This window comes from Engystomops pustulosus, chromosome 3 (genome assembly GCF_040894005.1).
Source record: "Engystomops pustulosus chromosome 3, aEngPut4.maternal, whole genome shotgun sequence".
In the NCBI taxonomy this organism is placed as follows: domain Eukaryota; kingdom Metazoa; phylum Chordata; class Amphibia; order Anura; family Leptodactylidae; genus Engystomops; species Engystomops pustulosus.
The window spans coordinates 146,331,442-146,358,469 of NC_092413.1; the positions used below are offsets into that span (position 1 = coordinate 146,331,442).

The 27,028-nt window shown below is 42.6% G+C and overlaps 1 protein-coding gene across 4 annotated transcripts; it reads left to right on the forward strand.

Moving 5' to 3' along the window:
* Window positions 1-250: 250 nt before the first annotated feature.
* On the forward strand, window positions 251-11,757 carry COPS7B (COP9 signalosome subunit 7B). 4 transcript variants are annotated; one of them, XM_072142464.1, is made up of 7 exons: window positions 251-373; window positions 2,554-2,737; window positions 4,501-4,576; window positions 4,681-4,769; window positions 8,303-8,505; window positions 9,750-9,855; window positions 10,635-11,757. In XM_072142464.1, the coding sequence occupies exons 2-7, from the start codon at window positions 2,576-2,578 to the stop codon at window positions 10,791-10,793; spliced, it is 795 nt and encodes a 264-aa protein (XP_071998565.1). In that variant the 5' UTR covers window positions 251-373; window positions 2,554-2,575; the 3' UTR covers window positions 10,794-11,757. The 4 variants fall into 4 exon arrangements, with proteins under 4 accessions (XP_071998565.1, XP_071998564.1, XP_071998563.1 ...); XM_072142463.1 differs by lacking the exon at window positions 251-373 and adding an exon at window positions 909-1,078; XM_072142462.1 differs by lacking the exon at window positions 251-373 and adding an exon at window positions 910-1,073.
* The last annotated feature ends 15,271 nt before the right edge of the window (window positions 11,758-27,028 follow it).

Genomic DNA, 27,028 nt, shown 5'->3' on the forward strand with positions numbered 1-27,028 from the left:
CTAAGTATCTGCATTACAATATAATTGTGTGTTATAACTTACCTCGTGCCCTGACACAATCCTCTGCGTAGTCCCAGGGGTAGGGCTTTGGTTTGGATGCATTTCAGAAAACAACATGTGACTTGTCTGTGCTGCTCACTCCTCGGCTCTCAGCCCCCACCTTTGTGTTTCTGTACAGCTCCTCCCTCTCCCACTGATGTCAGGTCAACAAAAGGTAAACTCAGTTCTTTGTCTGAGTAAAGGAGCAGGAGGGAGGAGCTGTACAGGAGCACAAAGGTGGGGACTGGGAGCTGAGAAGTCTGCAGCACAGACAAGTCACATGTTGTTTTTTGAAATGCATCCAAACCAAAGCCCAACCCCTGGGCTGCACAAGGTAAGTTATACCACACAATTATATTGCAAAGCAAATGCTTAGAGAAAACAGAAAGACATATTTGCAATGCAGCAATGATGGGCTTGTGTAACCTGTCTTTAGTGAAAATAAGGTCCCTGATGACAGGTTCTTGCGGTTATTGGGCAATTCTACGCCAGACAGAACCTGGTTGAGAATGTTCCGCCAGCGCAGCCATCCTCCAGAGCCTCCTGATACACCCGGTGTGGTAAAGGCCAGGACTCACAATAGGCCAGTGTTTGATAACCCTCCCACTTGCAGGGGTCACACATAGCTAAGGACAGTGCAAGGTGGAGCTTTATTATTTTTAAAATAAAAATGTCCTCCTCTGCATATAGAGATTATTAGACACGTCCATGACCATCACATGTGATATTACTGTAGGGCCCGTAATTGACCAATGATAGTTAATAATAAGTATATAGAGGTTCTTGCTATCACATTGCAGTAGGCCGAGTGTACTGTACAATATACCATCACCTCATGTGCTGCAGGCGGTGTACAGACAAGCGGCTCTCTCCACCCCGTGACGTCCTCAGGAATGGGGCTCGGGTTTCGTGTGGCACCAGAGAGCCGGGACTTTGTTTCCGGGGGAAGGTGATCGCAGCGGACCCGGCGCTGTCATGGCTGCCTGACAACCACACGGTAGAGCCGGATAGAGTGTGCCCTGAGCAGAGGAGCGGTAAGGTAGATGGTAGCGTTGGTCTCCTGTGGTGCTTGTGGACGGGGAGGCCCGGGAGAGCGAGGTGAGGGCCGGCCCACCGCTGCTCTGCCCGGGGTGACTAGGGGAGAGGTGCGGAGACCGGGCCCAGGAAAGGCCCAGCACGGTGTGTCCCATACTGGGAGTCCGTGTCCTATCAGAGCGGGCCGGTGCTGCTTACACTGGGCAGGAAGCAGCCGAGTCACTGGAGCTGCTCCTCACACAGTCCTGTGTCTATTGGGATGATCAGCCAGCGTTACCAGACATGGTCCTGCCTGTTGTGGGAGCCGTATAACATACAGTCAGTGTTGTGCACCCGGCCTGCTGGTGACTCTAGCACCCAGTGATTACTTGTTCTTACTAAAGCTATGCTTAGAGGATCTTCAGCAACAGTGTCTGGTATGACTCCTGCGCCTCCCAACATTCTCAAGAACAGGGCTCTTTTAGGTATGACGGGTAACAAGTCATTTTTCAAGAGTCTAATGCCTCCTTTAGTATCCCTGTGATTGTACTGACCCATAAAGGAAACATGTAATTTGGGATGCAAAGTTAGAGGCGGAAAAACCAAGCCCAAAGAATTTTTCGCTAATGCGTTTTTCCACTATTTCACTGTATTTAGAATTTTTTCCCTGCTCCCCAGTACACGGCATGGAATATTAAATGCAGTCACTATGTAGTGCAATTTAAAATAGCAGAAAAAGGTGGAACAATAGGGTGATGACGTACAGTTGATATAATCATATAGTGATGTGTTAATATATGCTCACCTAGTTTGGTTCAACTCTAGTATTGGCGTATGTAGTAAGAATCAACGGTGCAGCAGATGTCTTGTTACCCCCAGGCTTGGGGTGCTGGGCCAGCTGGAGTATGTATAGGTAAAGAGAGGTGGGACACCAAGCAATCAGTTTCTACAAGATTTTGAAAGGAATATATTTCAAATTTATTGATTAATGATATAATAAAGGGCTGTATCGGGTCACAATGCGTTTCAGGGACAACTAGCCCCCTTTTCAAGTGAAATGTATCTGAAGATAGGTAGGGGAACATACACCTGCTGGTTTGTATTTTTGTATGTTCCCCTACCTGTCTACAGATAAATTACACTTGAAAAAGGGGACTAGTTTTCCCTGAAACATGTTGTGAGCCTGTACAGCAGTTGCAATATATTCCAAAATCTAAATCTTGGAGAAATCGATTGTTTGGTGTGTACCTTCTGTCCCCCACCTCTCTGTTTATATGGAAAAATGTTAGATTTTTCAAGATGGGGAGTGAAAAATACCCTGGTAAATAAAGGGTTAAAGGAAATTTCATAATTGTTTTACATGTTTGTGTTGGTTCATTTTATCATGACTGCCTCCACAGCCGTGCCTGTAACCCATATGTTCTATGTGTAGCTGTTATGAATGGTTACTTTTTACTGAAGTTTTCTACACAATCTTATCACGTATCTTCTCTTTTACAGCTCTTAGACCTCAAATTGTAGTATGGCAGGAGAACAGAAACCATCCAGTAGTCTCCTGGAGCAATTCATCTTACTAGCCAAAGGTGCTAAAGGTTCAGCTCTTCCAGCTCTCATCAACCAAGTATTAGAAGCTCCAGGAGTTTATGTATTTGGAGAACTTCTAGATTTACCCCCAGTACAAGAGGTAAGAAGCCCCTTTATAAAATACCAGCGCATGTACACCCTGAAGCCATACTCCTCCAGATAATGCTTTAGTCGTGTTTGATATGCAAACTGATGCCTTAGCATTTTCTGCTTCTTTGAGTGGGTATATGTGGGTAGATCCATATGTCAACATGTACATATTTCATAGCCATTAAGGGACCTGTCACCAGATTGTGACTAATAAACATATTCTAATGACAGATTGTTATGCATTTTTTTTTAGCTAAAAACAGTGGGCAATAGTAATTATAGTGTTATAATCCCTTTCCCCATTCAACTTTGTAAGTCTACTAGCACCCTGCAAGGAGGAGCAGCAAGTCACAAGGGCATCTGTTATTCATCTGTGGCAGTGTGTTTCTCAGCTCATGTCTTCTGGCATGTCCTACATACCTTCTCCCTTCAGCTGATGCCATGCTTTGCTCTTCCGAAGGGAGGTGGGATGAGGGGCATACCAGAAGACAGGGGTGCAACAACAGGGGTAGCAGCTATAGCAGATGCTAAGGGGTCCAGCGTGTCAGGCAGCCTGGAGGAAGAAGAATGGAGGAGGTGCTGCACCAGTACAAATATTATGCAGCACATCGTACAGCATAATACGTATACAATATGTATGCTCCGTATATAACAGTTTAGCTTGAAGACTTCCAGGGATACAGTGTTGAGTGTTTGAGTATATAAATGTATGGACATGTATATGATCTATATGTGAGGTGTATATGCTGTATGTGTGTGTATAAGGTGTGTTTTTCCTATGTATATCGTGTATATATGATATATGTAATTTGTGTGTATGTATATGTGCATTTTAAGTGTTTGTGTGTATATATATATATACTGTGTATAAACAGTGCATATACTATATGTGTCTGTATATAAGATGTGTATATACTGTATGTATATAGTGTGCATAAACCTGTGCACATGAGTTTATGAATGTATGTGCATGAGCATAGAACTGTGCGTGAGTATTTATAACTGAGTGTATGAGTGTAAAATATGTGTGATTCTATGTTTGAGTATACAAATATTTTCTAATGGCTATGGGGCCCAATGCAGAAGTCTTATATGGGGCCCAGCCTCTCCTAGTTACGCTCCTGCCGGCAGAGTTGAGCTGAGACACACACTACCTGAATAACACTTCCTGCTCCTTCAGGCAGGGTGCTAGGTAGGCTTACAAGGTTAATTTGTGGGAGCAGGAATATGATTTTTTTTTAGCTATAAACCGTGTGGGCAAGAGTTAGTATAGTGCAATTATGTAATATTTCCTGGCCCCATCCCCTAGCTCTGTCCTGGCTGGAACAATAACAGCTTTACAGGACCTTGGAGTGATGCAGGAAGCATTGGCTGATTGTAATTTGGAGCCTGATACTTGCGTACATGAGATATGGGAGAAAATGTTGTTGTGCTGTTTTGTTTTTGTATAGCCTTTACTTACAAGTAAAATATGTTATGTAAATGAATTGATCCTCCAGTCACAGTATTGCTTTGTTTCTCCATGTACAGCTTGTTGATAATGTATGATTTGACCAAACAGGCTAAAATAAAAATAATGAAACATTGCCACTATCACACGAAGTATATTTTTATAAGTAAAAGTTGTCCTTTGCTCAATAACAAGTTTTTTTTCTACATTTTTAAAGAATGTGTGACTATAGGTGGGATATACTTAAAATGATGTAGCTCATAGTCACATTGTTGGCTGTTCTGTGGTTTACCAAAATTTCATATCTTGGTTTCTTCCTATAGCTTGCAGATAGTCCACATTCTGGCTACTTACAGCTCCTGAACTTGTTTGCTTATGGGACATATCCGGATTATGTCGGTAAGATTCTTAGATTTACATTTTTGTCTAATGCATGTTATCCCAGCAAACAAATAAAATTTTGGAGTTTTGTACATTGCCTCACTCTATCTTTTATTTCCTAGCATTAAAGGATACTTTGCCAGAACTTTCAGCAGTACAGAAAAACAAGCTGAAACACCTGACAATCGTGAGCCTTGCGTCCAGAATGAAGGTAATCTAGATGACATATACACATACACGATCAATAGGGCTTATACAACACACGGGGGCAGATTTATCAAGCTGTCTGAGAGTCAGAATATTCCTAGTTGCCCATGGCAACCAATTACAGTTCAGCTTTCATTTTACCAGTTCTCATGAATATTCTAAAGGGGAGCTGTGATTGGTTGCCATGGGCAACTAGGAATATTCTGACTTTCAGACAGCTTGATAAATCTGCCCCATAATATCCATACTGCTGGAAATTTCTATAAAAGATTTTACTAAGAGCAAAGATCTGTCAGACAGACAGTAGTGGCAATATTTATCTTAAAGGTGTTTTAATCTCACAATATGTGATGGCATCACTAAAATATGGAATGTGCTTTTCTTTTATTTATGCACTTCTTTTTCTCTGTTGACCAAGGGCTCTAGAGGAACATTCATGTGTAGAAGGCCCCAACACACAAACCTATTGGGCCGTACAATTTGCATCATTGCACCCAGTCGGGGTTTCGGTAAACACATGCTGTCTCGCCGCATCATGGCAGCACAGAAAAATATAGAGCATGCCCTTTATTCTGCCCTATTACAATGCAGCCACTTGGCTTTCAATGGAGATGGGAGGGGTGAGGAGTTCTCCCTTCTTCACCTGGCTGTATGCTCACCTGAGCCGTAGCATATATGAGGCCTAAGACTGTGTACAGTTTTTCCAATGTAATTTAGTTTGTAAGGCTTAAAAAAAAACATGCATCCATATCCAGTTCAGCCCATCTTACTATATTGTTGATCCAGCATAAAGCAAAATTCCATGAGGAATAAGCCCGTGGTATAATTCCGTGGATAGGGTCTAACTTTTGTTTATGGGGAAACCCCTTTAATAGTTGTCCAAAGTATTTAAATGGAACCTGTCAGGCACATCTAGCCCACAAAACCAATTGCTCTGTGTGATGATACTAAAATGAGTCAGCGGCTCCTGTGTATTATAAGACCAGGCACTGTGACTGTGGTAATCTTCCTATATTTGTTATCCATGACCTCCTTCCTTCTAAAATCACCATCTTAAATGACTAAACCTGCTCAATTTTCATGGTAGATTTCCTTTAGGTTATTCCCTATCCACAATATAAAGATAACTAGCTGATTGGCAAGGGCTTTGACTGCTGCATATGTACAGTACAAACCAAATGTTTGGACACCTCTTCTCATTCAAAGAGGTTTCTCTATTTTCTATGTGGATTTATATACTTAACATAAAAGTGTGAAAAAAAACTGAAAATATATTCCAGGTTCTTCAGTAACCACCTTTTGCTTTGCACTCTCTTGGCATTCTCTTGATGAGCTTTAATAGGTAGTCACCAGAAAAGGTTTTCACATTACCCAGAAGATATGGGTCAGGAGTAGAGGAGAGCATCCAAAAGTGAATATGCAGATATCAAAAGAAAGCGGATGCCCATGAATGAGTAAATATAATAATTTTATTGATTTCACAGATACAAAAAGAGTTAAAAACAATTAAAAAAGCACCCTAGGTGCTCTAAAAATACCCTTGTCCCCAGTGCACAATAGCTACCCCTGAGGAAGCCTGTTGGTACAGGCGAAACGCGTGGGGATTACTGCCCCCAGTGCCCAACACTGACGTCCTTTATTCAGGTAAAACAGTGGCTATCCTAGCACTTTCTATACTATATACTTATCATACTACACTCTATGTGATATATTGCATTGATGGCATCTCGTAGATGAATATTGTAGCCTGTTTACATGTATTGAATTGCTTACTATTGTGCACTGGGGACAAGGGTATTTTTAGAGCACCTAGAGTGCTTTTTTAATTGTTTTTAACTCTTTTTGTATCTGTGAAATCAATAAAATTATTATATTTACTCATTCATGGGCATCCGCTTTCTTTTGATATCTGCAGAAAAGGTTTTCACATCACGGGTGCCCTGTCATGTTTAATAAGAGGGATTTCTTGCCTTATAAGGGTGATGCCCTTATGGCAATTTTGGTCCTTTTTTAAGCATGCGTTTTCAGTCCGTTTAAAAACACATGCATTTTAGAAACGTTTGCGTTTCTTCTAATTATCTTAATAGATAAACGGGTTCTAAGCAGCCAAACGCATGGTAAACGGTCATAAACGGATGCGGTTTAAAATGCATTAATTTTTAAACAGACTGAAACTACATGCTTAAAAACGGACCAAAAACCCTAAATGGGGTTGGGACTATCAGTTATGATCTGCAGAAGTCAGGTGGATACACAGCTGATAGTCCTACTGAATAGACTCTTAGAATTTATTATCGCTAGAAAAAAAGCAGCTAAGCAAAGAAAAACGGGTGACTATCATTACTTCAAGAAATGAAGGTCAGTCAGTATGACAAATTGGGAAAACTTTGAAGGTGTCTCAAAGTGCAATTGCAAAAACCTGCAAAAGTTGCAAAAAAAAATATTAGCGATCAGGTCACTGGCACACAGAGTTCTAGCAGCAGACACATCTCTACAACAGCTGTTAAGAGGAGACTGTGTGCAGAAGCCTTCAAGGTTAAATTAGCTGCTAGGAAACCACTGCTAGGACATTAGACCAGTGTAAATTGGTGCTTTGGTCTGTGAGTCCAAATTTGATCTTTGATTGCAACCACTGTGTCTTTGTGCGAGGCAGAAAAGGTGAATGAGCGGTCTCTACATGCCTTGTTCCCACCGTGAAGTATGGGGGAGGAGGTGTGATGGTGTGGGGTGCTTTGCTGGTGACACTGTTGGGGATGTTTTTCAAGTCTGAAGGTATACTGAGCCATCATGGTTACCACAGCATCTTGCAGTGGCATGCTATTCCTTCCAGTTTGCTTTTAGTTGGTCCATCATTTATTTTTCATCAGGACAATGACCCCAAACACACCTTCAGGCTGTGTAAGGGCTGCACTGCCAGAGGACCTGGCCTCCACAGTCACCAGAGCTGTACCCAATCCAGATGGTTTGGGGTGAGCTGGGCTGCAGAGTGAAGGCAAAGGGCCAACAAGTTCCTAGCATCTCTGGGACTCCTTCATGACTGTTGGAAGACCATTTCAGGTGACTACCTCTTGAAGCTCATCAAGAGAATGCCAAGAGTGTGCAAAATAGTAATCAAAGCAAAAGGTGGCTACTTTGAAGAATCTAGAATATAAGACATATTTTCAGTTCTTTTACACTTGTGTTAAGTATATATTTCCACATGTGTTAATTCATAGTTTTGATGCCTTCAGTGTGAATCTACAATTTTAAGGTCATGAAAATACAGAAAACTCTTTGAATGATGTGTGTCCAAACTTTTGGTTTGTACTGTATATGGTAAGAATGATCTTGTAAGTACTTGATAATTGGGGTGTACTGAGTGCTCACTAACACAGCCAATCATGTAAATTTACATAACATTTAATGTCAACATGTTCAAATAACATATTATATCTGAATAGAATTGTATGACATTTTTAGAGGCGCCTAATTGTTGTTTTCTGTGACCTTACTGATATTACATTATTGTGTTAATACTATTTTGTTGTAATTTCCCAGTGCATTCCATACTCCGTGCTGCTAAAAGATTTGGACATGAGGAATCTCCGAGAATTGGAGGATCTGATCATAGAAGCAGTATACACAGACATCATTCAGGGCAAACTGGATCAACGCAATCACGTGCTAGAAGTAGATTTTTGCATTGGAAGGGACATTCCCAAGAAGGACATAACTAGCATTGTGAAAACTCTTCAGGAGTGGTGAGGACCTTCTCTACATTGAATGCTCTGTTCTTATTCTGGCTACTAGCTTTGAAGTAATGGTCGAATTATGAGCAAAAATTTAATTGGCAGTTCAGGCTCAACCAGTTTCCAGATCAAATATGACCATCTATCTATAGCTATGGAGTATGGAGCAGTTTGCCTTTGTCTTGAAGAAGCAAGCAGTGTTGTTAACAATGGGCGACATATACTGATAATTACATGGATATTTCATATTTTACCAGTTACATCACAGTGGCTCATATTATAAATCTAAGTCTAAATTCCTACCTAAATCGCCTACTAGCTGGTGGTTTGTGGCCTAAATTCAAATTGAAAAGTTTGACGCACTATTGGTGCAAAATCTCCTACCTGCACATGAAAATATGCCAAAAACAATGGACCTGTGTGTCAACTGCTTGTGAGGGCTATTCACACACTGCTGACAGGAGAAAAGATTTTTTGGATAAAAAGTAATGTAGAACTCGCACATTGCCAGTGATAACAGAACAGGATTAGGATAAAACGCACAGCATTTGTAGCATTACTTAATTCTTTATACAAACTTTTGTGACTTAAAGGAAACCTTTCAGGGCAATATGGGATACTGCATGTCCTGACATCTGTTACATCTCTGCCCCCTATAAAAATTGGAAACATTTATACTTGCCTAGTGATATGTCAGATAAGCCCCATCCCACTCATCGCTGGTGCTTCCGGTCTCTGCATAATGCTTCAATTAACTGACTTCATTGCCTATACACAGCAATGAATCCACGGGTGTCCTATGCCCATATAGATGTTTTGAGTTTTCTTCCTTAAAACCAAAGGAGAAGAAAAGAGGATTTCTGCTACTAAGGAGAAACTGGAAAGAGGAGTAAAGGTTTTTCTTTTATTTTTCAAAATTAAAAGGAAAGAGAGGGTGGGCTGCATAGGTGGAGGGCTACAGACGCTGAACTATTATATGTTGGTGAAGAGGGGGTAGGGAAATGGGGGGTATTATAATCTCTTTTCTGTAGCTATCCTCCTTATAAGGACAGGTCACGTACATGCAGACATAGCAGCAGCTGTAGTTTTAAATACATACATGGCCATCCTCAAAATATAGGTGAGTGTCTGACTCCTAAATGCTGTAGTAAATTGCTTTGCTAGTCCATTTCCTTTCCTTTAGCTAGGACATAGTTAAAATGGTTGAAATAACAGTAGTCATAAGTTCAGCATTTCAAAGTGTCCTGTTGTTTCAGGTGTGATGGTTGTGAAGCAGTTTTAATGGGAATCGAACAGCAAGTGCTGAGGGCAAACCAGTACAAGGAGAACCACATCCGTACACAGCAGCAAATAGAAACAGAAGTAAGTGGAAACTGCTGCAAAATGTTGATGCTGGATATTGATGCGTATCCTTATTTTTGGATTCATTGAAAGTATTAGTCCTGGTGCCTATGTCTCCCAATATCAACCACATACCATGACTGAATAGATATATCAACATTTTACTACCATTCATTATTTTTGCAGAGCGTTAACATACAACTCCAGGTAAAATGACCAGAGTAAATGAACGGCCGCACCAAAAGCCAGAACAGTGAATAAGTTTAGCAGGTTACTGCATACGTGAATAGATCAGATGCATCTGCAAAAAAAAAAGTGTGGAGATGTAGTTGACTGTAAAAATGCAAAAGAAATCCAATGGGTACATGCTGGTGTGCACAGCAACGATGCAACCACAGTATCTCTTAAGTTCACTCAGTGTTGTGGAATCAGCTGTGGACTGGAAACCATGCATAACAAGGAAGTAAGGCCAAGCAATAAAGGACCTATGAGAAGTCGATAGCCAAAGGATATGTGTATTTCTTTACAGTGCCAGCAGAGGGCATATGCCACCAACATGTCATTGATTCAGTTTCCCCTTTTTTGTGTCTATCCTTGTGTTAAAGTTTGAGAAATTATTCTTTAAATATAGTTGTAAATGTTAAGTCAGTGTAAACCAACTTGCATAAATTCTCAATAAGAAATTAGAATTAGAAACTGTGCCTGCTATTCAATGTCGTCATTGCTGCATACAGTGTCTAGTTTCCATAGAACATCACATCTTGTTATGTAATTTTATTTTTTTCCCCTTTCATTTCTAGGTGACAAATATAAAAAAAACTCTGAAAGCCACAGCTTCCTCAACCGCTCAGGATACTGACCAGCACCTTGCAGAGCGAGAAGGACCTCCTCTTGCTGAGCAACGGCAGCCCACTAAGAAGATGTCAAAAGTTAAAGGTCTGGTCTCCAGCCGCCACTAATGATGCTGAAAACATGGAAGAGGCTCCAGGCAGCATAAACTGCTCCTGGATTGTTTACAGACTTAACAACACACCACCAATGTACCAGCCTCTTTCCATCCAAAAACCCTTGGTGACCCATCCTGCTAGGAGGGACAGTAAACCCATTAGCGCTAACAGTGCTGAGGCCCTGCTTCGTTTGCAGATTGTTGTCTGTACAGATCAGGACACTTGCCTATACGTTTGTGGGATCCTTCTCTCTGCTGGAGAGGTCTGTTGTGCAAGTCGCTCAGTAGGCTACTCCATCAGAGAGAGGATTATAGAAATGGCTGCTTATTGCTGTGTGGTTCTGAAACCCCAGGTGACTTTGGTCCTGTCATCTCTATCTCTGGAGATTTAAAATGTGCAGCAGGGACAGATCTGTACAGTAAGTTTTCCTATTTTCTTAATGCACCCTGTTATAGCGTTATTTTTCCAGGAGATTGTATTTTCTTTCTTCTTGTATGAAACCTCATGCCTGATACTGACATCCCATGTGATTGAAGGCAGTTTTTGAATTGCAGAAGATTTTCTGATGGTCACCTGGCTGTGTCAGGAAAATAGTCCATTTTATATGCAAGGCAGAGTTTCCTGAAGCCAGTTCTATCGATATGGCTTGCCGAGGTCAGAGTAAGAGGACGTTAAAGTGTAGTACTTTTATGTATGTGGTGCTTTTTTTCAGACATGTCACGGAAACTGCCAGAGAATGCAGAAAATGATCTAGAGACATAACGCTTCCTGCATCTTATTGAACACAAGTCCTGTTTCTTTGAACCATAAGTGTTATTTGGGGATCCCATTCATGTAATTCTCTTTGAGGAACCTTATCTCTGCAATCTCCCATACTGACCATTCAGTAAGGGTGCTGTGGAGCCAGTTTGATGATACACTGTTTCCTTGCTGTGCTTCTAAATCTCCAAATAATTATTAAAAAATTACAAATCTGCATGACTTGTCTGTTATAATTTTAGAAGACACACCACATTTTATTAGACATGGTGTGGTTCAATGATATTGAAATGAGTTGGCGGCTCCTGTGAATTATAAAATTAACACCCCTCCCCCAATTCTGCAGTGTAATTGGGCTACAACATCCCCTTCCTCTTCTGTCCTCTGGTAAACATGCCCCCTGTAGTACAGAGAGCGGTGTGAATGATAGGGGGCTTGTCTACAAGAGGACTGAGGAGGAAGGGGGTGCTGCAGCCAACCTCATCTCAGGAACACCCGGCTGACTCACTGCACAGGATTACAATGCAGACTTTTGGGTTCATTTTATAATTTTTTTTTCAGGAGCCCCTGACTCATTTCAATATCAACATACAGAGTACCTCACTACAGTAAATGAGGTAGTTCCTTTAATGTGGGGGTTAGGTGTTCCTTTCATGTTCCCTTTAAGTTTAACTTTAAAACAAGGGAGTACAGTTCAATGCATCTGGGCTTAAAGAGCTCAACAATTTAAAGGGGTTCTCTGGTTTAAAGTAAAACCTCCTGAAGCAAGAAGTTTGCATATGTGGCACTTCCTCCATAAATTCATGCCAGTGATTATTGATCAGCTCCATTGGTGACCAGACAATGCATGACCAAAGCCTCCACAGCAATTTCCTGTCACAATAAGCATAGCCTGAATTTCACACACGAAGGCTACATGCGCACAAAAAGTAAATAGAAGGGAATTGCGCAAAGAAGACACCTGCCAAAATTGTAATGTAACTTTTATTTCATTAGTCTTATCTTCTGCTGGTAAATAAGTAGGTATTTTTTAACCCCTACCCGACATTTGAATAGGACTGCATGGCGGGAGGTAAGTTATTATGCAGCACTATTACCTCAAGCGGGTGTTAGCTGTATGTTGCAAAAAAAAAAAACAATATAAATGAGGTATCATCCTAATCATAGTGCTCTATAGAATAAAGATCACATATTTTCCACTTTGTCTCCCATGATGACCCACCTGGAGGATGCCCCTGGTACTCCGGGGGGGGGGGGGAGCGGTAGTTGGACGCAATACAGGCACCTCCTCGTAGGTTACAATTGTTTTTCTTTAATCTCCGCTCTGTACTGCGGCTGGCGCTGTGGAATGTATACAGACGTGAGGTGGAGCTGGATGTGACCTCAATCTTCTCTCGGGAGCCAGCATGGGACGCCAACAGGTTCCGTATGATATAAAAATGCACCCAGTAGGTTGGTCACAGTGATTAGAGGTCTCCAGTTCCCATCTCTGCTCTGCCTATGGCTCTTATATGGCTTTTGTAAGTAGTTGCTGTCTGAGATATATTATTGCATGTTTTTCACTGATGTTAGCAGTAGGGTTTAATCTAGCCCTCCTCCTCTTTAAGGATACTTCTCCTAAAAAAGACAGAGGACACCCCCCCCCCCCCCCCCAACAAAAAAAGTGGTTAGAAGGTGTAACCTGTGTAATGCTGAAATTAAGTAATAAATACAAGAGACTAGTATGTAAATACTGTTTGGACAGATTGGTGATGAAGGACAGGTCTGCACTAGACAAACTAAAATCTGCTGTTAAATCAGACTGACAATTTCGGAGCCTGACTCAGAAGTTCCCAAGAAGACTTTAGGTTCAAGAAAAAACTGACATGGTCAATAAAGCTTAGAGTATTGAAAAAGGGGCACTATCCAAACTCCTTATTTATACAGGGTGCAAGTATATATGTCTCGAGATGGCACAGAAGTAATATGCAAAAACATCCTGGTGGTGCTCAGCGTTCATAGATGAGGTGCATTCAACATAAGAAAGAAACAGAAGGATTGCAGCACTCACCGATAAAACGTTTTCTTTATTTCATCACAAAGTAAAACAAGTCCGACATAGTAGCCCAGTCAGGATAGAGATAGGAGCAGGGGATTGGAAAAGACGACAGCTGTTTCACACCGTCCGGCGCTTTCTCTAGCCTGTATGGTGTGGCGTCCTCACCTGGCTCTTAATACGGCTGGTGGGTTGTCACTTCTCCTGTAACCTGGCAACCAGCCGCTATGGCTAATAGCGGAAGTGCCGTGTATTCGCAGTTAACATGAAACAAATTAAAAAGGACACACATGTATCAATATAAAAAAAGGGGAGGATTACAATCTGGAAATACTCATTCTCCTATACTTTATAGGCATACGTTGTATAGCAGGAAATCGGTAAAGACATAAACGGAGAGAATTAGACATATACACTCACCGGCCACTTTATTAGGTACACCTGTCCAACTGCTCGTTAACACTTAATTTCTAACTGCATTTAGGCATGTAGACATGATCAAGACAATCTCCTGCAGTTCAAACCGAGCATCAGTATGGGGAAGAAAGGTGATTTGAGTGCCTTTGAACGTGGCATGGTTGTTGGTGCCAGAAGGGCTGGTCTGAGTATTTCAGAAACTGCTGATCCACTGGGATTTTCACGCACAAGCATCTCTAGGGTTTACAGAGAATGGTCCGAAAAAGAAAAAACATCCAGTGAGAGGCAGTTCTGTGGGCAGAAATGCCTTGTTAATGCCAGAGGTCAGAGGAGAATGGGCAGACTGGTTCGAGCTGATAGAAAGGCAACAGTGACTCAAATCGCCACCCGTTACAACCAAGGTAGGCAGAAGAGCATCTCTGAACGCACAGTACGTCGAACTTTGAGGCAGATGGGCTACAGCAGCAGAAGACCACACCTGGAGCCACTCCTTTCAGCTAAGAACAGGAAACTGAGGCTACAATTTGCACAAGCTCATCGAAATTGGACAGTAGCAGATTGGAAAAACGTTGCCTGGTCTGATGAGTCTCGATTTCTGCTGCGACATTTGGATGGTAGGGTCAGAATTTGGCGTCACAACATGAAAGCATGGATCCATCCTACCGTGTATCAACGGTTCAGGCTGGTGGTGGTGGTGTCATGGTGTGGGGAATATTTTCTTGGCACTCTTTGGGCCCCTTGGTACCAATTGAGCATCGTTGCAACGCCACAGCCTACCTGAGTATTGTTGCTGACCATGTCCATCCCTTTATGACCACAATGTACCCAACATCTGATGGCTACTTTCAGCAGCATAATGCGCCATGTCATAAAGCTGGAATCATCTCAGACTGGTTTCTTGAACATGACAATGAGTTCACTGTACTCAAATGGCCTCCACAGTCACCAGATCTCAATCCAATAGAGCATCTTTGGGATGTGGTGGAACGGGAGATTCGCATCATGGATGTGCAGACGACAAATCTGCGGCAACTGTGTGATGCCATCATGTCAAGATGGACCAAAATCTCTGAGGAATGCTTCCAGCACCTTGTTGAATCTGTGACACGAAGAATTGAGGCAGTTCTGAAGGCAAAAGGGGGTCCAACCCGTTACTAGCATGGTGTACCTAATAAAGTGGCCGGTGAGTGTATATACGGTGCTAACATCATACTAAGTCTATATGAAAATATATAGAAAAAAGGACGGAACAAAGAGGAAAGACTGGGGGGGCACTATTAAAGGAAAACCCACATGTCGTTCCTATCGTTTAGTCCTAGAGGACCTATAATATTGGTCCTCATAACCCAACATGCTTCTTTTCTTAACCCCTTAAGGACGTAGGTTTTTTCGCTAATTTTTTGCTCTCCACCTTTAAAAATCCATAACTTTTAAATTTTTTAGTGTACAGACCTGTGTGAGGGCTTATTTTGTGCGTAACAAATTTTACTTTCCTGTGATGTTATTTATTATTCCCTGCCATGTAGTGGGAAGCCGGAAAAAAATTCCAAATGTGGAAAAATTGAAAAAAAAAAGCATGTGATGTGTTCGATCACGGTGATACCAAATTTATAAAAAGGTTTTATTGCGTTTTAATACATTTTCAAAACTTAAATGAATTTGTACGAAATGAGCCGACGATTTCATTGCTACCATTTTGAGGTCTGTGTGACATTTTGATCACTTCATTTAATTACATTTTTTTTTTCATTACATTTTTTATGTCTTGTAAAAAAAAGGTGTAGAAGTAACATTTCCTTTGGCATTTCTTCTGCTCCTCGAGTCTTCTGGAAAATAATGATAGAGGTAGTAGCTACTGTAAGGAAGCGGGGCATAATTATAATTCCTTATGATATTCCTTGATTGTGGCTGAATCAGAAAGGGCTCTTTCTCTTCTCATCAGACCTTAACCTTTTTCGAAGATTTAGGCTGGTTAATAAATTTTCGAAAAATCGCATCTAGTACCAGACAGAAGAAATTCCTAGTTGTTTGGTTGGACTCCAAGAGTCAACTGTTGTTCTTCCACAAGACCATTCCGGAACCCTTCAGAACTGGATCCTTTCATCATGGGACAAAAACCCTTATCACATGAATTGCAAAATAAAGATTCCACATCCGGTAAAATTATCCCTTCTTTGGTGGACAAAAACAAAAAATCTTCAGAGAGGTATTTATTGGCATTGTCATCCACAGATTACTATTACTATCCAGACGGATGCACACCAGACAGTGTGGGGAGCCAAGTTCCTGGATCAACTGGCGCAAGGCTCCTCGGAGAAGTAGTCTTAGAAAAGTTCTTCAGACTTCAGTTGTTTTTGCGTTTTTATTTTTCATTCCCCACCTTCAAAAATCTATAACTTTTTATTTTTCCATGTAAAGAGCTGTATGATGGCTTGTATTCTGCATAACAAATTACACTTCAAAATAGTGGTATTTAATATTCCAGGGCGTGTACTGGGAAGCGGGAAAAAAAATTCCAAATACAGTGAAATTGGTGACAATATGCACTTGCGCTGTTTTCTTGTGGGCTTGGATTTACAGATTTTACTGTATGCCCCAAATGACATGTTTACTTTATTCTTTGGGTTGGTATGATTACGGGGATACCAAATTTGTATAGGTTTTTTTTCTTTTACATTTACAAAAATTAAAACCTCCTGTACAAAAATTTTTTTTTGCCATCTTCTGGCATTAATAACTTTTTCATACTTTGGTGTACAGAGCTGTGGGCGGTGTCATTTGTTGAAAATCAAGAATTTTTCAAAATTTTCACCAAATATACGTTTTTGCATAATAAACGCAAAACATACCACCAACATTTTTTAACTAACATAAAGTACAAAGTGTCACGAGAAAATAATTTTAAAATGACTTGTATATGTTAAAGCGTTCCAAAGTTTTAACCACTTATAGTGACACGTCAGATTTGAAAAAATGGTTCATGTTAGGAAGATGAAAAGTGGCTTCGGGGGTAAGGGGTTAATAAAATTAGATTAGGGATTGTAGTAGTTCTGATCCTTTTATAAACACTGGGTGACCTCTTGTGTTATGTTTCCTATGCTAGAGATTCAGTGGATCAGGGGGCATAGGCAGAGATTGATAACTAAGGGCTTTGGTGCAGATGAAGGTGTTTTACTGGGTTATATCATTAATCATTTTACACATCATGTAAGGTCTCCTGCACACAATAGTTTTTTTTTTTCCTACAGCTGAAAAAAAACTTTTCTATTGGCCGTTTTGGAGGACCATGTGTCAACAGTGTTTGCCCTGTGTCTCCGCTATGTGGCCTTGTGTGTATTCCTTGTGTCCATTTTTCTGGACCCCATTAAAAAAAGGGAGGTTATTACCTAGCAACCTACTGCAAATATAGACGAGACACGGATGAGGCTTTGTGTGTCACCCAGATTTTTCACGGCTTGTAGATTTCTATAGGTATGCAGAATTGCAAACATGGCAAGAACAGGAGTTTTTCCCTCATAAGGCTGAGGAATCTTCAGCTGTGTGTATGAGCCCATAGAAATACATGGAGCCATGAAAGAGCTGTAAAAAAAACTCAGCCATATCCCATGAGGAAACAGCAATGATGCGACTGTGCAGCTTAAAATACAGAGCCTGTTCTATCTGATACATACTTTGTAGTGCTGTGTGTGTTTCTGGGGTTGCATGGCACTTTAGCTGAGCACTATAGTGGTTTCTTTTGGCTCTCAGTATATTATAGTTAATGCATGTACACAGCATAAATTCTTATATATGGCATATTCCTTAATTCAATGTTAATAACAAAATTACAGCATTTCCCAGGGTTAATTCTAACCTGACTTTATCAGTACTACTATTGTGGTTGTGGTTGGCATGGGATACGACCTTAAACTCAGTCCTTCCTGCCTGGTCAGATTCCTCTCCCATGAACATTGTACTGCAGAAGTAGGGGAGGAGGAGGACGAGATCACTAGAGCCAGAGGCACTTCCTGTTCAGGAGCCTGAAGTGGAGAGCAGCTCTACAAACAAGACATGGCAGTGCTGAGTGTGTTTAAGTGAGGCAGCAGAGCTGAGTTTTTTATCTTACATCCATCTCATGACTCTGATCTGTGACACAGCAGTGGTGTGTGTGTAATTAGATGTGACACAGCAGTGGCGTGTGTGTGGTTAGATGTGACACAGCAGTGGTTGTGTGTGTGGTTAGATGTGACATAGCAGTGGTGTGTGTGTGGTTAGATGTGACATAGTAGTGGTGTTTGTGTGTGGTTAGATGAGACACAGCAGTGGTGTGTGTGTGTGGTTAGATGTGACACAGCAGTGGTGTGTGTGGATAGATGTGACATAGCAGTGGTGTGTGTGGTTAGATGTGACTTAGCATTGGCGTGTGTGTGGTTAGATGTGACATAGCAGTGGTGTGTGGTTAGATGTGACACAGCAGTAGTGTGTGTGTGTGGTTAGATGTGAAACAGCAGTGGTGTGTGTGGTAAGATGTGACACAGCAGTGGTGTGTGTGTGTGCGGTTAGATGTGACACAACAGTGGTGTGTGTGTGGTTAGATGTGACACAGCAGTGGTGTGTGTGTGGTTATATGTGACACAGCAGTGGTGTGTGTGCGGTTAGATGTGACACAGCAGTGGTGTGTGTGGTTATATGTGACACAGCAGTGGTGTGTGTGCGGTTAGATATGACACAGCAGTGGTGTGTGTGCGGTTAGATGTGACACAGAAGTGGTGTGTGTGTGCGGTTAGATGTGACATAGCAGTGGTGTGTGTGGTAAGATGTGACACAGCAGTGGTGTGTGTGGTTAGATGTGACACAGAAGTGGTGTGTGTGTGTGTGTGCGGTTAGATGTGACACAGAAGTGGTGTGTGTGTGGTTAGATGTGACACAGCAGTGGTGTGTGTATGGAAAGATGTGACACAGCTGTGGTGTGTGCGTGCGGTTAGATGTGACACAGCAGTGGTGTGTGTGTGTGGCTAGATGTGACACAGCAGTGGTGTGTGTATGGATAGATGTGACACAGCAGTGGTGTGTGTGTGGTTAGATGTGACACAGCAGTGGTGTGTGTGTGGTTAGATGTGACACAGCAGTGGTGTGTGTGCGGTTAGATGTGACACAGCAGTGGTGTGTGTGGTAAGATGTGACACAGCAGTGGTGTGTGTGCGGTTAGATATGACACAGCAGTGGTGTGTGTGCGGTTAGATGTGACACAGAAGTGGTGTGTGTGTGCGGTTAGATGTGACATAGCAGTGGTGTGTGTGCGGTTAGATGTGACACAGCAGTGGTGTGTGTGGTAAGATGTGACACAGCAGTGGTGTGTGTGCGGTTAGATATGACACAGCAGTGGTGTGTGTGCGGTTAGATGTGACACAGAAGTGGTGTGTGTGTGCGGTTAGATGTGACACAGCAGTGGTGTGTGTGTGGTTAGATGTGACACAGCAGTGGTCTGTGTGGTAAGATGTGACACAGCAGTGGTGTGTGTGGTTAGATGTGACACAGAAGTGGTGTGTGTGTGTGTGTGCGGTTAGATGTGACACAGAAGTGGTGTGTGTGTGGTTAGATGTGACACAGCAGTGGTGTGTGTATGGAAAGATGTGACATAGCAGTGGTGTGTGTGTGGTTAGATGTGACACAGCAGTGGTGTGTGTGTGGTTAGATGTGACACAGCAGTGGTGTGTGTGTGGTTAGATGTGACACAGCAGCGGTGTGTGTGTGGTTAGATGTGACACAGCAGTGGTGTGTGCATGCGGTTAGATGTGACATAGCAGTGGTGTGTGTGTGTGGCTAGATGTGACATAGCAGTGGTGTGTGCGTGCGGTTAGATGTGACACAGCAGTGGTGTGTGTGTGGTTAGATGTGACACAGCAGTGGTGTGTGTGTGCGGTTAGATGTGACACAGCAGTGGCGTGTGTGGTTATATGTGACATATCAGTGGTTTGCGTGTGTGTGTGGTTAGATGTGACATAGCAGTGGTGTGTGTGTGTGGTTAGATGTGACACAGCAGTGGTGTGTGTGTGCGGTTAGATGTGACACAGCAGTGGCGTGTGTGGTTATATGTGACATATCAGTGGTTTGCGTGTGTGTGTGGTTAGATGTGACATAGCAGTGGTGTGTGTGTGGTTAGATGTGACACAGCAGTGGTGTGTGTGTGGTTAGATGTGACACAGCAGCGGTGTGTGTGTGGTTAGATGTGACACAGCAGTGGTGTGTGCATGCGGTTAGATGTGACATAGCAGTGGTGTGTGTGTGTGGCTAGATGTGACATAGCAGTGGTGTGTGCGTGCGGTTAGATGTGACACAGCAGTGGTGTGTGTGTGGTTAGATGTGACACAGCAGTGGTGTGTGTGTGCAGTTAGATGTGACACAGCAGTGGCGTGTGTGGTTATATGTGACATATCAGTGGTTTGCGTGTGTGTGTGGTTAGATGTGACATAGCAGTGGTGTGTGTGTGGTTAGATGTGACACAGCAGTGGTGTGTGTGCGGTTAGATGTGACACAGCAGTGGTGTGTGTGTGGTTAGATGTGACACAGCAGTGGTGTGTGTGTGGTTAGATGTGACACAGCAGTGGTGTGTGTGTGGTTAGATGTGACATAGCAGTGGTGTGTGTGTGGTTAGATGTGACATAGCAGTGGTGTGTGCGTGCGGTTAGATGTGACACAGCAGTGGTGTGTGTGTGGTTAGATGTGACACAGCAGTGGTGTGTGTGCGGTTAGATGTGACACAGCAGTGGTGTGTGTGTGCGGTTAGATGTGACACAGCAGTGGCGTGTGTGTGGTTATATGTGACATATCAGTGGTTTGCGTGTGTGTGTGGTTAGATGTGACACAGCAGTGGTGTGTGTGTGGTTAGATGTGACACAGCAGTGGTGTGTGTGCAGTTAGATGTGACACAGCAGTGGTGTGTGTGTGGTTAGATGTGACACAGCAGTGGTGTGTGTGTGGTTAGATGTGACACAGCAGTGGTGTGTGCGTGCGGTGATCTTTATTGTGTTAACATCACTAGGGGATTGAAATGTGAGAATGTTGGGAAATGTGGGAAACCCCTTTTAAGTCTCTGTACGATCCCACAGACTGCACAAAAATCAGTGGAGGAGAGGTCGCTATAAAAATATAATGCAAAGATAATACAGTCATATGGAACCCTACTAATCCGCTTTCCATCTCTGCTTAGCTGCCATATTCATTTATTTATTTTCTGTGTCTTAAGAACATTTATGATACTTTTCTGTTCTTCTAGAATCTTTCTTGCTGTATCCTTTGTTTTGTTGTTTCTTATTCTCCTACTCACCAGGAGGGAAACATGTAGACCTGGACTTTGCTCATTAATGGAAGAGGTTGAAAATCCAGTTCACCTTTCAGCAGTTAGGAGTGCTCAGGTCTGGAGCGGATCGCCTCTCTGCCGAGGCCACATGAACATGAGAATGATTTTCAGATCCAGCCGTGTTAGAAGCCACTCTATTCTTTATTCAGGCAAATTGTTACAACCCATGGTGTGAATCTGGCTGACGCCTTTTGAAAGGGCTAGCCGTTCTTAGTCATGCCAACCCTCTTCAGTCTCTGACTTTACTAATACTGCCTTTTCACTTTAGACGATAACCTTCTCTCTCTTTTTCTGTTAATAGTTCCTCTCCTTTAAAGAACCTGCCCAACTATCGCACGTCCCAGAACCCACATGCCATTGATGCTCACCATCTCAGAAACTTTATGGTCATCACTGTCCCCCATCTCCTGTCCTAACCATGCTACTAACCATTATAATCTCAACCTCAAAAGTGCCCTGGATGAGGTAGCACCTCCCGCAGTCCTAACATGTCAACAGTCGTCGGCAACCTTGGCACACGCCCCAAACCGGTTTCCTTCGGCAGTATTCCAGGAGTGCCAAACATCTCTGGGGAAAAATCACTTATCTGCAGAGTTTCTGCACTTAAAATTCACGCATAGAAACTATAACCGCCCATCCTGCCAAAGCGGTTTATTTCACTTAATATCCTCTCTCTCTAATGATCCTAAAAGGCTCTTCGATACTCTTCATATGATGATTTATTCTAGAATGACTATGAGGTATCTATTTGTTTGGGGGACTTGCGTGGTAGAGATTTTAACCACTTCACGCTTAGCGTCCAATATATCGGACATGATGCCGGCTCAGTTCAATATTGGAACCAAGCCAGCATCGAAATACACTGGTTGTCGGCTGTAGCCAGTAGCTGACATCCCAGTGTAACACCTGCGGTCGGAGTGGGCTCCGAACGCGGGTGTTTAACCAGTTTAAGGCTGCTGTGAGCGCGACCACGGCATTTAACTCGACCTGACAGGGGGCTCTGCCCCATGATCGCCCCCTCCTGTGCCGTCTTTGGGGGGCGCCAAACGTTGTCATAGCAGTCTGAGGTCCGATCAGGACCCCAGGGCTGTCTGCAGGCAGTGCCTGTAAGATAGGCTGACACTGCTAATACGCTGCAATACATCAGTATTGCAGGGTATTATCATGAACAAGCAATCAGATGATGGTGCAATCAGTCCCATGGTGGAACTAGCAAAAAAGTTAAAAAAAAATGTTATTCAATTTTAAAAAAAAAAAAAAAAAAAAAAAGAATCAATAAAAATGCCCATAAGCCCCATAAAGATATATATGGACATATATTGCAAAAAAGTCAAAATCATAACACAAACCCCACATATATAGTATCACCGCGTCCATATCGACCCGTAGATTTAAATAAGATCATTATTGAACTCGCTTAATGAACACCATAGGAAAAAAAAAGTTAAAAGCCCACCAAAAATTATGATTTTTACCTATTTTACCTATGTGGGTGGATCCATTTTTGTCTTTGTTCTTTATTGGATGGACTAAGTCCGGATCCTGGGCCTAGCACCTAAACAGGGTAGGACTGAGGGACCAAGCGCCCACCAGTGAAATTGATTTTGAGGAGCCCACCTACTGCTTCATGGGAATATTAAATGTATCATATATTCTCGAGAATATAATAACTTTTAGCAAAATAGCTTATACTCAAGTCTATAAAAAAAACTAAATGTGTACTCACCTTCCGACAACCCCACGGCAGGTCCTCTTTTTTTCCATCAATGCTCTGCCTTCGGCTCAGTGTCTCTGCGCAGTGCCTTATTCCCGTCATGACGTAGGCTGCTTTCTGACACTATATTGTGTTCACCCCTATCGGTACACATTATGATGTGACGCAAGCGATGGCACTGCACAGGGGACCTGGAGCCAAAGCACCATAGGAAAGAAGAGGACCTGCCGGGGGCATCGGAGGGTGAGTACACATTCCTTGGGGAGGGGCTTTAGGCTATATACTGGGGGCAGGGGCTGCCGGTTATTTACTGGTGGGAATAGGCTGCAGGCTATATACTGGGGACAGGGGGCTACTGATTATATATGGGGGGGAGGGGCTGCAGGCTATATACTGGGGGGCAGGGGCTGCAGTCTATATACATGGGGGCAGGGATACAGGCTATATACTGGGGGCAGGGGCTGCAGGATATATACTAGGGGGCAGGGGCTGCAGGCTATATTCTGGGGGGAAGGGGCTGCAGGCTATATACTGGGGGGGTAGGGGCTGCAGGCTATATACTGGGGGGGCGGGCGCTGCTGGACATATACTGGGTATCATTTATGACTCCTCTCTCCTCTTAATGGTATCCCATTGTATCTGCCCCTCTTACTGTGAGACCCCTGATATCTCCCCCTCTCATTGTGGGCCCCCCTGATCTTCTGTACCCCCCTTCTTAACTCCCTCTCTATTGGCCCCTCTCACCTCCCTCCTCTTCATATTGTCCCCTTGTATCTCCCCCTCTTATTGTGAGGTCCCTGGTATCTCCCTCTCTCATCACCCCATCTTTGTCTGACTCATTCTCAACTTCACCTATCATTGTGGGCCCCCCATCTTGCTGACCCCCCCATTTCCTGGGCCCCCTCTCATCTCCCTCTTTTTAACGGGGCCACCTCTTATCTATCCATATTTTTGTGGGTTCCCCTCATCTGTCCCCTCTTTGTGTGGCCCCCTCTCCTCATATTTAAAAAAAACATACTTCACCTTTCCAGGTTCCCCAGCAGCTCCTCTTCTTCTCTGCTGCTGTGTATATATCATATCGCACCTGGTGCACATAGGAGTAGAGAGGCTCAATGATGATGTGGAGAGCTCATTGCTTGCTACTGCATCGGGCACAGAGTTGAAGTGCAGACGGGAAAAGGGGCGGTGTCAAGACTTTGAGGGCGGGGCCAGCAGGTGTCTGAGCCCACTGGTGCTTTCACCGACACACCGGTGGGTCAGTCTGACCCTGCACCTGAGTATTCATTTTCACAAGTGCTGCTTCTTTTTTTTTTTTCTCTCTCTCTCTCTCTCTCTCTATATATATATATACATATAAATATATATATATATATATATATATATATATATATATATATACGAAATCCAACGCAGATCGGTGTTGCTAATCTCTGTAGTATAGTGTACCCATTCACTTTTACTGTTGATTCTTTTATTATATTGAAAAACCCAATAAAGAGAAATAAAGTGCTTATCCATAGGAGGATACATATTTATGTGTGTATAGGTGATAAATTATATGGTGGACATATAATTACATCATTAAAAACACTGAATATGGGCAACAGATAAGCTCCCTGTATTTAAAGGGGTTGTCCACTTTCAGCAAATGACATTAATTCAAATTAATTCTCCTTTTTAATGTGACACCAGAATTGTGTTCTATGTGCCAAGGATTATAATACAGGCAGTTTGAGTGGTACCCCAGGACCCAAGCCTTCTGGAGGGCCCATGGACACCCAAACTCCTTACCAGAGCAGGCATAAGGGGCGCTTCTTTAACAAGAAGCTTAATTCTAGTACCATATTGGGTTATATGGCTATAATATTCGCACAGCCCAGGGCCCATGGCAGTCTAAATCCACCCCTGGATGTAGGCATTTGAAGTGTGGCCCCCTCCAGCCTGACAGCTGAAGGCAGAAGAAGGGGCTGCAGGAAAGAATTAGCTTACAGTTTGCGGAAATACATGCACCCTCTGCATCTGTTACTGAACCTGGGAAAGGGTGATGGCATGACCCTGTACATATTTTGATAAAGGTTTGTTCAGTTTTACTACTTTGTAAGACCCTCAGAGCAGATAAGAATAGTAGAGAACCCAAGAGTCAGACAAAAAAAAAATTAAAAAACCCCAAATCCTCCTCTCTCCGGGCTCCTCTTCTCTTTCCTGCTGCAGCGCTGAGGGTCCTGACCCTGGTTCTATGTGCTGGCGCTATTACACAGGACAGTGCAGCGCCAGGAACAGGAGAGGAGCCGAGTGGTGGATACAGAACAGCTGACATGTTCCCTCTTTCTACTCGGCCACCAATGAGCACGGCCATCATCATGGGGTTGTGTAACCCTGCCTTAAAACCTCTCAATAACTTCTGCAGGGGGTTCTTTTTATTGATGGAGACTCTCACACACTATGGATCAGAGCCCTTTGCAGAAGTACTTTAAAGGGGTATTCCCATTTCAGCAAGTGAATGTTATTGTTTGTGTTATAAAAAGTTGTACAATTTTCCAATATATTCTCTGTATCAATTTCTCACAGTGTTCTAGATATCTGCTTGCTGTAGTATTCTGTAGTATTCTGTATCAGTGCACAGAAATCTGACCATGGTCACACAGGTGTACTGCTCATTTGTATCACAGAGAGTAATCAGAGCCGTGTGATATTACGAGCCGTCCACTGACAGCAAGCAGAGATCTAGAAAACTGTGAGAAATTGATACAGAGAATATATTGGAAAATTGTACAACTTTTTATAATACAAACAATAACATTCACTTGCTGAAATGGGTATACATACACTTCTAAATCTATAGTATAAAATGTATGAGAGAAAAACTAGTTGCAACCAATCAGAGCTCTGCCATCATTTTCCCACAGCAGTTTATAAGACTAATCTTAGCTATGATTGGTTGCAACGAACAAGTAGAACAGTTTTGCTCTCAGATTGTTTTGATAAATCCTCCCTACGATTATCATGGCCTGATGTCAGCGCTACAAGCTGAATGGTGAAGCTGGAGCAAATGACTATTCAAGGACAGATAATAAATATATAAGCTGTTATAGAATAGTATATATATGTATATATATATATATATATATATATATATATATATATATATATATTAGGTGTATAATTATTAACGGTTTACATGTAAATAATTTTAAAAATGAATAGTATTTAATGTATCTACATAATGTCTACATCTATCAGAAATAAACAACACAAATAAACGACACAGATGACACAAGAAATACACATCATGACACAGAATAGTAAGTTAAATAATGTGACATTTTATTATAAATATATATTTTTTAATGTAATTGGTTGTTACCTCCCGTCACTCACAGAGAGGGTACAGCGGCGCTCAGGACAGGAAAAACCCCCTGTGGAGGAAACCTGCAGGGAAACCATGGCCGCTGTACTGCCCTTCCTCCGGGCATACTAAGGGAGGCAACGCTATAACATTTCTGTATGTACCTACCTACAGTGACTGCATGTGGCTACCTACAGTGATTGAGTGCTGAGTGTTATGTGCTGTGAGGTGGTTTCTGGGCCTTACCAATGGACAGATGGCTTCATCCATGTTGCTTTTCTGGTCGTCTCCTCCATGATGGTCTCGCAGCTGTCATCTCACATCCTGGCAGAGGTAGGTATGGATGATGTTTCAGGCTTCCTTGCAGACCTCCTGCTTGCATAGCTGAAGTTGGATGATGACACAGGGGAAGCCATAGCTGGTAGACTCTGTAATCTTCCCTGGGTACTGGAACAGCTGGGCGCGGGTAGGTTGTTCATGTTGGTCTTTCTCTTCTCCATGCCCAATGTGTGGGGTCCTCGGCCATTATCTGGTGACAGGTGTCCAGGTCTACCCAAGCTTTGAAGCCAATTTTCTTGAACAGCAGGTTGCGGTAATGATGAAAATGTTCAATCTCCAGAAACCAGAATCCTTCCAA

What these genes read in the sequence shown, in the direction of transcription:
- COPS7B (XM_072142464.1), top strand. Translation starts at nt 2,576, where the DNA reads ATGGCAGGAGAACAGAAACCATCCAGTAGTCTCCTGGAGCAATTCATC. An exon ending in GTGAAAACTCTTCAGGAGTG is followed by an intron (nt 8,506 to 9,749) that starts GTGAGGACCTTC and finishes CTGTTGTTTCAG; the next exon opens with GTGTGATGGTTGTGAAGCAG. An exon ending in AGCAGCAAATAGAAACAGAA is followed by an intron (nt 9,856 to 10,634) that starts GTAAGTGGAAAC and finishes TTTCATTTCTAG; the next exon opens with GTGACAAATATAAAAAAAAC.